Raw genomic sequence first — 12,538 nt, forward strand, 5'->3', positions numbered from 1 at the left:
TCAAACTTGAAAGCTTCCCATTTAGTCTGGAGTTGTATGATCCTTACAGGTTTAGCGCTTCCTCATGAATGTAATAATAATAATAATAATAATAATAATAATAATAATAATAATAATAATAATTAATAATAATAATAATAATAATAATAATAATAATAATATTAATAATGTCTCCTGTATTTGACTGAGGAAGCCTGTTGTGCCGGCGAAACGTTTCTGCAGTAAAGATAACCAAGTGTTGAACATGTATCTTATTCATCAACTTGCCGGCATTGTGTGCCATCAGTAATTCTCTTTCCAGAGGAAACTTAATAAATACACATATGTATCCCTTCTCTCTCATCTCTATGTGACTAGTTAATGGTCCCTGTCTGTATCTTACAGCTGGACTTTAAATAACAATATATCACAAGGACCCCCCAAATGGAAATAAGCCACTCTATCTGACTTTTCTGGGGTTATCCTATGTAATGTACACATGTGTTAGTGTGGATAATACAGGTACACATAAGTACAATTACTTAAATAAGCTTACTGGGAAGTTAAGGTTCAATAAGGCGTATACTTTAGTGGCTTTTAACAGCCCCTTTTAACATCAACAACCAGACAGATTCCACATCACAACCGCAGGAAGCTGAAGGAGGATGTCAGTGGTCCTATAAACCCCAACAACAGCTGTAAGCAAACTGAAACAACAACCGCACCTTTTTTTTTTTTTTTTTTGGGGGGGGGGGGGTTATCGAAGGTAATTTAAACACGTTATTAGGTTTCTGTGTATTGTAACTGTACTTATGTGTACCTGTACCTAATTGTAATAAATGTAAATAATTGTATTTAGTGTACCTGCACCTAATTATACATACTTCTACCAAATTGTACGTACCTGTACCGAATTGTAATACATGTAACCCCTCAAGGAAGGTTCCTTGATGTTGGTGAGGGGCTCTTGATTTAGGGAATTGGATCTGTGCTCCAGTTCCCCGAATTAAGCCTGAATGCCTTCCACATCCCCCCCCCAGGCGCTGTTTAATCCTCCGGGTTTAGCGCTTCCCCCTTGATTATAATAATAATAATAATACATGTAACTAATTGTATTTAGTGTACCTGCACCTAATTATACATACTTCTACCAAATTGTACGTACCTGTACCAAATTGTGCGTACCTGTACCCAATTGTGCGTACCTGTACCAAATTGTGCGTACCTGTACCAAATTGTGCGTACCTGTACCAAATTGTACTTACCTGTACCCAATTGTGCGTGCCTGTACCTAATTGTACATACCTGTACCAAATTGTACATACCTGTACCTAATTGTGCGTGCCTGTACCTAATTGTGCGTACCTGTATCTAATTGTGCGTACCTGTATCTAATTGTGCGTCCCTGTACCTAATTGTGCGTACCTGTACCTAACTGTACATACCTGTACCTAATTGTGCATACCTGTATATAATTGTGAGTGCCTGTACCTAATTGTACATACCTGTACCTAATTGTGCGTGCCTGTGCCTAATTGTGCGTGCCTGTACCTAATTGTATGTACCTGTACCTAATTGTATGTACCTGTACCTAATTGTACATACCTGTACCAAATTGTGCATACCTGTACCTAATTGTGCATACTTGTACCTAATTGTACATACCTTTGCCTAATTGTACATATTTGTACTTAATTATATGTATCTGAACCAAATTGTGCATACCAAATCTTTCAGTGGGCTGCAGAAAACAATATGAAGTTCAACGATGAGAAATTTCAATTACTCCGACATTGTAAACATGAGGAAATTAAAACTTCATCAGAGTACAAAACAAATTCCGGCCACAAAATAGAGCAAAAAACCAACGTCAAAGACCTGGGAGTGATCATGTCGGAGGATCTCACCTTCAAGGACCATAACATTGTATCAATCGCATCTGCTAAAAAAATGACAGGATGGATAATGAGAACCTTCAAAACTAGGGATGCCAAGCCCATGATGACACTCTTCAGGTTGCTTGTTCTATCTAGGCTGGAATATTGCTGCACACTAACATCACCTTTCAAGGCAGGTGAAATTGCTGACCTAGAAAATGTACAGAGAACCTTAATGGCATGCATAACTGAGATAAAACACTTCAATTACTGGGAGCACTTGAAGTTCCTGAACCTGTACTCCCTGGAATGCAGGTGGGAAAAATACATGATTATATACACCTGGAAAATCCTAGAGGGACTAATGCCAAACTTGCAAACGAAAATCACTCTCTACAAAAGCAAAAGACTCGGCAGACGATGCAACATCCCCCCATTGAAAAGCAGGGGTGCCACTAGCATGTTAAAGAGACAGCACAGTAAGTGTCAGGGGCCCAAAACTGTTCAACTGCCTCCCAGCATACCAATAGACCCCTGGCTGTCTTCAAGCAGGTGTTGGACAAGCACCTAAAGTCGGTACCTGACCAGCCGGGCTGTGGTTCGTACGTTGGATTGTGTGCAGCCAGCAGTAACAGCCTGGTTGATCAGGCCCTGATCCACCATGAGACCTGGTTACAGACCGGGCCATGGGGGCATTTACCCCTGGAACTCTCTCCAGGTAAACTCCAGGTAAACAAGTGAACAAACCCCAATGGAAATAAGTCACTTTGACTTGTTTGGTTATCCCAGGTAATCTACACATATTCTGCTATGTATGTAACTATTTATGTGTACCTGTACCTGAATAGACTTATGTACTAGTTACTAACCTTGTGGACAGACTTCTAGTCTTTGATGAACTCTACAGCTGTATAACTAGTGCGGGTTGACCGCTACTCTATGAATGAAGAAGGTTTGAATGGTTTTGGGGATCAGGTAGCTCGTAGCTTAGTGGTAGCGTTGTTGGGTGGCAACTGAGGAACCTGAGTTCAATCTTGGGTGAGAGCAAACCTCCATACACCAGCTGGAGTTAATTGACTAATAATAATAATCATAATAATAATAATAATAATAATAATAATAATATTAATAATAATAATAATAATAAAAAAAAAATACAGTACTACTGAGGTCTGGGGATCGATCCCCGGTACAGCTGGAAACATTAGGATGTGTTTCCTTAGGCACTTGCTGTCTGTGTTCACCTATCAGTAAAATAGGTACCTGTGTGTTAGTCAACTGGTATAGGTTGCATCCTGGGAGCAAAATTAACATAATTTGCCCAAAATGCTCTGCATAACAATGGGCTTTCTATGTAGTAGTATGTCACTTATACCAGCTTGACTTGTATACATTGTACTTGTAGAAATAAACTTTATTATTATTATTATTATTATTGAAGATCAGTCAATCAATCATCATCAGTCATTCCTACACAAATAACTCACACACTGAAGAGAGGAGCTTACGACGATGTTTTGGTCCAACTTGGACCATTTACAAAGTCACACACAGTGTGACTTTGTAAATAGTCTAAGTTGGATCGAAACATCATCGTAAGCTCCTCTCTTTTATGTGCGGGTTATTTGTGTATTGTACCAGTCATGGTATTGTGTCTTTTTTTTGTTATTTATCAGTCATCATCAATCATCATTTATTATCAGGTCTCAGGACTCCACTGGAAATAAGTCACTTTGACTTTTTTTGGGTTATTTTAAGTAATTTACACTATATAAGATAATTGTACTTATGTGTGCCTGTGCTTAAATAAATTTACTTAATTATTTAGGTTTTATAATCAAGTGCCGGTAGAAACCTTAGTGATATTTTGAGGGCAGCATTTGGTGTGATTGATTTAATGACATTTTAAATACCATACAAATTCAAATTTTATTTCTTAGCAAGTTTACAATGTGTGATTTGCATTTTATAAAATGTTGTTAATTACAAATGGATATTTCCTCTTTTCAACTCACTATTATTTTCCCTTATTTAACATTTATTGTGTTGTTTTACATGCTATGCTTGATGTATAGTACTGTATGACCCTTGTGGGTTTAGAACTTAGTTATACTTATAATGATGATAGTAATATGCTTGATGTACACTTTGCATACATATGATTCTACAAGTCAAAGTCATCTTCATGCAGTGGTCACCAGTATTATGGTGGTTGCTGCAATGCTGCTCACTATATGCAGTTGTTCATGTCCACCTATAATGCAGTATCTAGAAATAGAACTTGTGGTATCCAGAAGTAGAACTTGGTATGTAGAACTTGTGGTATCTAGAAGTAAAAGTTGGAGTAGTACTAAGCAGTAGAGGTAGTGAATTAACTGAATCACTTTTAATATACAGTGGACCCCCGCATAACGATTACCTCCGAATGTGACCAATTATGTAAGTGTATTTATGTAAGTGCGTTTGTACCTGTATGTTTGGGGGTCTGAAATGGACTAATCTACTTCACAATATTCCTTATGGGAATAAATTCGGTCTGTACTGGCACCTGAACATACTTATGGAGTGAAAAAATATCGTTAACCGGGGGTCCACTGTACAGTGGTACCTTGGAATATGAACTTAATTCATTCTAGAAGGCTGTTCGAGTGCCAATATCGAACGAATTTGTTCCAATATGGAATAATGTAAATTAGATTAATCCGTTTCAGACCCCCAAACATACACTTACAAAAGCACTTGCATAAATACACTTACATAATTGTTCAAGTTTTGAGCTGTTCGTATCCTGAGGTACCACTGTACTCTAAATGTTCTTTTTCCTATGTACCTTGCTATGATTTTATCTACTTCATATTACATATGCATATTCATTGAATCACTTTTATTGTGAATATCAGTAATGTCATATATAAATATATGTAAAATACAATAGTCTTTCTAGATGTAAGTTAGGATTAAGCTTGCTCGAAATGCTCTGCATAACTAAGGGGCATTCCCTGTGTTTGATGTAATATCATTCAATTTTGTACCAACGATGCATCATATGGAAATAAATTTTTATTTAATTTGAAGTGTCAGTATTTGTATTGTGAGATATGGATTATTAAAAAGACTTCACATTTTGTTTAGCAGATTGGCGTGGTGATTTTGCAAGCTCATCACAATCATGTGTAGTGTTGACCCTGATGAAATAACTGAAATGGTGCATGCTACAGGAGCACTAGACATTAGCAGGTATGTCATAGTCTGTGTCATAATTGTCTACATTCTCACCTTGTGGCTTTATTTATTACACAACACATAAGCACTTTTTTCTTCCTTTATCTCTTATTTTGCAGTTACCTGTAATCAAACTCATCGAAGATCTTTGGATGTTTAGTATTCCAGATTTCCTCTTCCAGTTCATCAATTTTGTCCTCGTCCAGATTCTTCTTAGTACACACATGTAAATGTCTTTTTATTTAGTTTGCTTTGTACAAAACTGAATAAATTTGGTAGTTTCTTGTTCTTGTCTGTTATTTCTTTTTTGAAAGTTTCTTTCATCTTCTCAGTACTCCAGTGGAAGTAAGTCTAGCTGTTTAGTTTTATTGGTTTATCCTATGTTAAATCCACACTGTACAGATTTATACTGCTGTCTGTAAAATTATTTGTAATTTCTTAAATATAGCTTATCTTATCTCACTGTATGATGCTTGCAGGTTTAGTGCTTAGTTATGATTGTATCAATAATAATCTCTAGTTTCACATTGTTAGTGAATATTAATTTCTGGCTGGTTTATAACACTGGTATGTCTCTGAGTTGATGTGCTTCCTGTAGTGATTTCACATTTTTTTTTTTTGGCTTTACATCATTTTTCATTAACCATTCTTAATTGTGTTACTGCATAGACTTCTGTAGAAAATTATGACTCAGTCTTTTTCTCATTGAACCATTTCTCTAATCCCTGTCTAGATTATGAAGTGGGGATCATCTATATTATGGCACTAATTTTACTCTCACAATGGAAATTAAGATTACAGGAAAAATAACAGTAAAGGAAATTTATTATACAGTAGGGCCCCCGTATCCATGGGGAATATGTTCCAAGACCTACCACGGATATAAAAAAACTTGGATAGTGAACCCTGTATTTAATTTATTTTTCATTTACATACATACATACTTGTGATGAAGTTTAATTGATAAATTATGGACAATATATCAAGAATTAGCACTTTTTTTCCTGATGGGAAGCACTTCACAACTTCTTTTAGGCTTTGAAGAGCTGCCACCATCACTACTTTTGCACTTGGTGTTATTATTAAGCAAAATTAAGGGTTATTTTTGGGCCAAGGTAAACCACGGATAACTGAAACTGGAAACTGGACCCGTGGATACGGCAGTCCTACTGTATGGAGTATAAGTATTGTATGTACAGTATTGTGCATATTCTTGATAAATATTTATATTTTTCAGAGGAGATGTCTTGTGTCGTAAGTGTGGAGAGTCGGCGGCAGAGGTTGTGTTGAGAGTCAAGGATGCATACTGCAGGTTTGGCTTTTGTATTTTTATAAATTTTTCAATAAACTTTTGTATGTAAAGAATAAAAATGCATAATGTTGTGACAGGAACAGTGCACAGATAAACCATCACAAAGAATGAAACTCATGATGCTGTTTCATTGCCTGACTAGCTAATGGTCTAAGTTGGACTGAAATGTCATCATATGTTTCAGTCTCCTATATGTGGGTTATTTATGTACCTTTGTATATAATTGAGTGACAGTTTATTTTAATATTTAGATTTGTTTATTCAAAGGTTATTAATACTTTTCCACAAGTACAACAAGCTATTCAGAGATTTATTTTGTTTTTATTTTCATAAAATAACTTTGTTCATCTCCAATCTTCAATAAAGATTCCCATATGTTGCATAATTGTCTCAGTCTTCAGAATTCTTCCTCTGTTAGCTGTGTGTTGTAAGAGATGACTAACATGTTGGGAACAATGGGCTGGTAACCCCTTATCCTGTATACATTACTAAAGCTAAAAAGAGAAACTTTTGTTTTTCTTTTTGGGCCACCCTGCCTTGGTGGGATACGGCCAATTTGTTGAAAGAAGAAGAACTTTGTTCTTAACTGCTTTTCTGGATTGCGGATTACAGTACTTGATTCTGTCTGTCAGATTTACTCTACTGAATTTCCAGTCAGTTTGAAGTTCTTTAAAATGCATCCTGCTGATTACCTTGCATGTCTCCCATTGTTATCCTCAACACGCTAATTACTCTCCCCTTTTATTAACCTGTATTACCTGACTGGAAGGTCATAATATTGACTAATACTACATAGTAGTATTAGTGTATGAACATATTGACTAATACAGTGGACCCCTGGCTTACGATATTATTTCATTCCAGAAGTATGTTCAGGTGCCATTACTGAACGAATTTGTTCCCATAAGGAATATTGTGAATTAGATTAGTCCATTTCAGACCCCCAAACATACACGTGCAAACACACTTACATAAATACACTTACATAATTGGTCGCATTGGGGGTCCACTGTACTACCCAAAACAGTACAGTGGACCCCCGGTTAACGAACTTTTTTCATTCCAGTAGTATGTTCAGGTGCCAGTACTGACCGAATTTTTTCCCATAAGGAATATTGTGAAATAGATTAGTCCATTTCAGACCCCCAAACATACACGTACAAACGCACTTACATAAATACACTTACATAATTGGTCGCATTTGGAGGTGATCGTTAAGCGGGGGTCCACTGTACTGCCCTGCACCCAATTGTAGCATTTTCGTACTGTAAACTACTTTCAGCAAATCACAATGTTATATTCCCATAATATAATTTAAATATTTATTATTGAAACTATTGTACAACTTAAACTATGATAAATTCTTTAGTATTAAGTAGTCAGTAAGCCATTAAATTAAGTCTGCCCATAATGCCTAGGCATGATAGAGGTTCTCTTTGTGCTGCAACTCATTATTGTCAATACGTACATAATCTCAATGTACTACTTGCAAAGAAATGAAATTGATTGATTGATTGATTGCAGCTATATCATATTATAGTTTGATTCACGAGATTTTTCTTTGGAAAAAACATTAGATATCTTGATACTGTATTATGTTGAATATATAAGAGTTATGGCATTTCTCTCTAGTCTTGCATTTTTTGCAGGCTGTGCTTTTTATCGTACTTTGTACACAAGTTTCGTTCCACTATTGGCAAGTCAAAACAAATCCATGCAGGTGACCGTGTTCTTGTGGCAACATCAGGAGGAGCATCTTCAACAGCTCTTCTTCACATGATACGAGAAGGCCTCAATGAAAATTCTCATAAAAAGCTACGCTTTGATCCTGCTTTTCTCTATATTGATGGTATTTCTTGAAGAGTTATTATCCTTGATTTTGTATGTGCACCAATTTTAAGAGAAACTGTTTGGTAATCCTCATAACTTTTTTTTATCATATCTGAGTTTTAAAGAAAAAGCTAGTTTATGAGAATACTCTTAGCTAAATGTATAGCTTTGTATACAATCTAGAACTTGGTTAATCATGTGGTTAAGTTTAATTGAAGAAGCCCTACTGCAAAACTTTTTTTTTTTTTATCTTTTAATGAAAAAAAATGCCCTTTGAAACAAGGTGGATACTCCTGTGTATTCTATATTAACCCTTTCAAGGTCCGTGCTGTAGATCTATGGCTTTATGTTGAGGGTCCACACCGTAGATCTACGCCATGAGCTCAGCTCACTCTGATAAGCTGTGAGAGGTAAATTTGGGCCTAGATATGAGAGAATACATCTGTGGTATGTGTGCACCACATAAAACAAATCCTGCAGCACACAGTGCACGAGAGAAAAAACAGACCGTAATTTTCGATTAAAACAGCAACTTTGCAGTGTTTTTTGTATGTTTTTTATAGATGTATTTGTGATTTCTTGGTCTCATTTGATAGAACAGAAGATATATTACAGAAATAGAGATGATTTTGATTGGTTTTAGTACTGAAAATGGCTTGAAACTGAGCTCTAAGTAGCGAAAATGTTAAATTTTTGCCGATGTTCAAGAGTAAACAAATGACCTCACACCTCTAATACACCCTGCTGGTGGGTCTAATATACGTTCACAAATGTGCTGATATTATTTATACAATTACTACAATATTGCATGACAATAAATCTTCTATTTTTGGTTTGAATAAAAATTCATTTTCGAATTGAAAATCAAAATGGAATTAATTTGTAAAGCCTGAAAACATAACTAATGAACAAAGGAAATGTTAGTTTAGTGCCAGGAATGCCTGCATTGTTTATTCTGGACCCTATTTTGAAATTGGAATATTTTGAACTTTGTACTAAATTGGCCAAATTACCAATTTCCAATCACTTTATTTTGTAGTTGAAACAGATAAGTTCATGATTTCTTCTGCTCAATTGATAGAATAGAAGTAATACTAGTGAAATAGCTAAGAATTTGGTCGACTGGAATAAGGTAATTGGCCAAAATGGGAGCGAGTTGGTAAAACCCCAATGCGTTTCCACACATCAAAATTCTGAGACAAATTTTTATTTCCCATCAAATTTGTACTTTTTTTTATTACCTTCAGAAAAGATTCTCACATTTCATAAGAAAAATAAAAAATTTTTTTTTAAAAATTTTTTGGGAACTGGGCGAGTTTAAGTTTATGGACCCGGGAAAAAAGGGGTTAATTGTTTTTTTTTTAGTTAGGGTGCAACAGAGCAGAAGCATATTATGAGAAGGGGAAAGATATAGACCTTGGTACAAAAAATTTGCAGTTCACAATGATGACTGATAATATGTGGAGAATTTTAGGAAGCCCTTGTGTTACAAGTGTTCCTAGTTAAAACCCAGTTTTCCCAATGGAGGTTTTTTGATCCCAGGGGGGGTTCTAATTTAAAGGTATTTTAACGTTCTCCCCCACTGATGGGGGGTGACCTGAAAAAGAATTGAAGTTTTTCTTATTTTAACAGGGGGAAAAAATTATCTTTATCTTTTTAAACTTTGTTTATAGTCAGGGCAATTACACTTCAAAATTTTCTTTTATTTTTTGCCCCCAAAACAACCTTTTTTTGAGAGTTGCATTGAAAAACCCAGTTTTGGACCAGTTATGTACAGAAGATTTTTTAAACAGTCATCTCTAGGGGTTTTCGTGTTTTTTACATCACTACAAAAGTCAGTTCCCTGCATGCTCACCTGTCCTTTTTAAAAGGGGGGGCAATTTCAAGAGATTAATTTAAAAGAACCTCTTTGAGCTGCCAGGCCAATTAGGGACGAAAGACTTAAAGTGAAGGCATTTATAAAAAAGTTTGCGTTGGGTGTGAGCAGAAAATTTTTAAAGGGGATATGGGAAACTGGGTCAATTTGAGTCCGGGAGGTGGGAAGAAGTGCCTGCACCTAAAGGAAAGAGGGATTTTTTGCCTTTTTGGAGGAATCTAAACTGTTGATCTACCCCCTCGGGCGACATGATGTGAAATGGTGAAAGTGTTTTTTGTTGGGTCATACGCCTTGGTGAGAGATGGCCAGATGTTAAAAAAAAAACAAAAATAAGTATATATATATAATTCCCCCAGGGGGAAGTAAAACAAATTTTCCTCCAAAGTCATTTAAAAGGGGCCCCAAAAAAAATTATAAATAGTGAGCTACTGTCCAGAAAGACTCATTTTTTAGAAAGGCCAACCGACTGGGGTAAGATCAAAAATTTTTTTGAACCACAGTTTTTGGGGCAAGCCTATCTGTATCATCCTGACCCCAAATGACCAACAGGCGAAAATGTGTACACTCTGCCCCGGGGCCAGACTCATGGAACCCCGGTTCATAAAGAACTGAAAACCCTATCAGGGCCCGTACCATCCGGGAGGGGAGCATGGACAGGGGTCGCCCAAGTTACAAAAAAAAAGTATCCCCACCCCAAAAAGGGGGCAGTAAAAAAAAGAACCAGACCATACACTAACACCCCATATCATAAAAATTTTGAAAGGGCCCTAAAAAAAAGATACCACCACTAAACCCCCATCAATTACACAACCCGGGCAAATTTTGACAGGTCGCTCCTTTGTCTCAGCTACGGGATCACTAGACAAGGTCCTGATGCACTGAGGAAAAAAAGAATGCAGATGTAATATATACAGATTTAAAGTTAAAGTGTGATCATGGGTAATAGCGCACAAAAACGGCAAAAACATAACGGGAAAAAATTGGTAGGTGGATCTAAATTTCTCACAAACAGAACAAAGAGGACAACAGAGAAAGTCTGAGGCAGCCGGTAAAAAGCTTTTTCCCACGGCACAGTACTGCCATCCTCAATCTGAAAAACAAGGATCCCAAACAGCCCCTTGTTTTCCCCTTTGCAGATGACATGAACTGCATAAAGGTTTTTCATTGCAGACACTGCAAGGCCCCAGGCGGACATCAGCCTCCAGTGGGCTGCAGAAAACAATATGAAGTTCAATGTGAAAATTTAAATCCCAATATGGTAAAATGAAAATTAAACCCCTCAGAGAAAAAACAAATTCCTTCCACAAAATGAGGAAACCAACGTCAAAGACCGGGGGACATGTGGGAGGATCTCACCTTCAAGGACCCATTGATAACGACTCAGAAAAACAGGATGGAAAAGGGAAAAACCCCTTCAAACTGGGGATGCCCCCCATGAACTCTTCAGGTGTCATCATGGGCTTGTTCTGTCTAGGCTGGAAATTTTCGCCCCAAAAGCACCTTCAAGGCAGGTGAAATTGCTGCCCCGAAAATGAAGAAAACCCTTTCCCCGGCAAAACAGAAAAAACACCTAAATTATGGGACCCTTTGAATTTCCTAAACCCTTTACCCGGGAAACGCGGCAGGAAGATCATGGTTATATACACCAAACCCTAGAGGAAGCCCAACTTGCACAAAAATCCTCACAAAGCAAAGACGGGGAGCATGCAACACCCCCCCAATAAGGGGGTGTCACTAGCATGTTAAGAGAAAATAAAATATGCGCCTGAGTGTTCAACTGCCTCCCAGCATACGGGGGATTCCAAAGACCCCTGGCTGTAAGCTGGCACGGGACAACACCCAAAGTGGGTTGATCACCCGGGCTGTGGCTCAATTGATTCTGAGCCAGCAGTAACACCGGGTTGATCAGGTGATCCCCCAGGCCGCCCGGGCCGCGGGCCGGGGAGCATTGCCCCCGAACTCTTTTCCAGGTAAATTAAAATTTTAAACAGCAACTTGTTTTTTTTCCCCCCTCCCTTTGGTGGGATATGGTAGTTTTTTGGGAAAAGAAGAATAAAAGCATTCTTCTTTTTTGTTATTTATATTTCACTGTCTTTAAACCGGTTTAATAAGAGTGCAGACTTTGAAACTCTTTAGACAGGGGTTTCCCATTAGAAAATCTTTCCCTGGAACAACAACATTGGTTCTGCAGTTTCATCTGCCCCCTTTTGGGGGGAAAAAGTTTCCACCCCCAACATAAGAATAAACTATTAATTTAATTTAAATTAACCAAATTGTTGTAAAACCATTAATAATTCGATCAATGCATCAGAATCTGTGAAAAGTATTCTGAAAGTGATCACTGAAACAACAGCAAGATTTGGACAAAAAGCAAAATGTACCCCCAGTTGCCTTTTCCTCTCCCACACAGTTTGTGAAGATATTTAAATCAGTTTATACCCA

At 37.1% G+C, this 12,538-nt stretch overlaps 1 protein-coding gene across 1 annotated transcript in view; it reads left to right on the forward strand.

Annotated features, from left to right (window-relative positions):
* The first annotated feature begins 541 nt into the window (after positions 1-541).
* Positions 542-12,538, forward strand: part of LOC128696849 (cytoplasmic tRNA 2-thiolation protein 2-like) — a 33,631-nt gene continuing 21,634 nt past the window's right edge. Inside the window, exons 1-5 of the mRNA XM_070095995.1 lie at positions 542-677; positions 4,992-5,093; positions 6,316-6,390; positions 8,040-8,239; positions 11,267-11,331. Coding sequence (XP_069952096.1) covers positions 5,026-5,093; positions 6,316-6,390; positions 8,040-8,239; positions 11,267-11,331 — 408 coding nt within the window. The 5' untranslated portion in view covers positions 542-677; positions 4,992-5,025. The remainder of the gene's footprint in view (positions 678-4,991; positions 5,094-6,315; positions 6,391-8,039; positions 8,240-11,266; positions 11,332-12,538) is intronic.

Source organism: Cherax quadricarinatus, chromosome 52, assembly GCF_038502225.1.
Source record: "Cherax quadricarinatus isolate ZL_2023a chromosome 52, ASM3850222v1, whole genome shotgun sequence".
NCBI lineage: Eukaryota > Metazoa > Arthropoda > Malacostraca > Decapoda > Parastacidae > Cherax > Cherax quadricarinatus.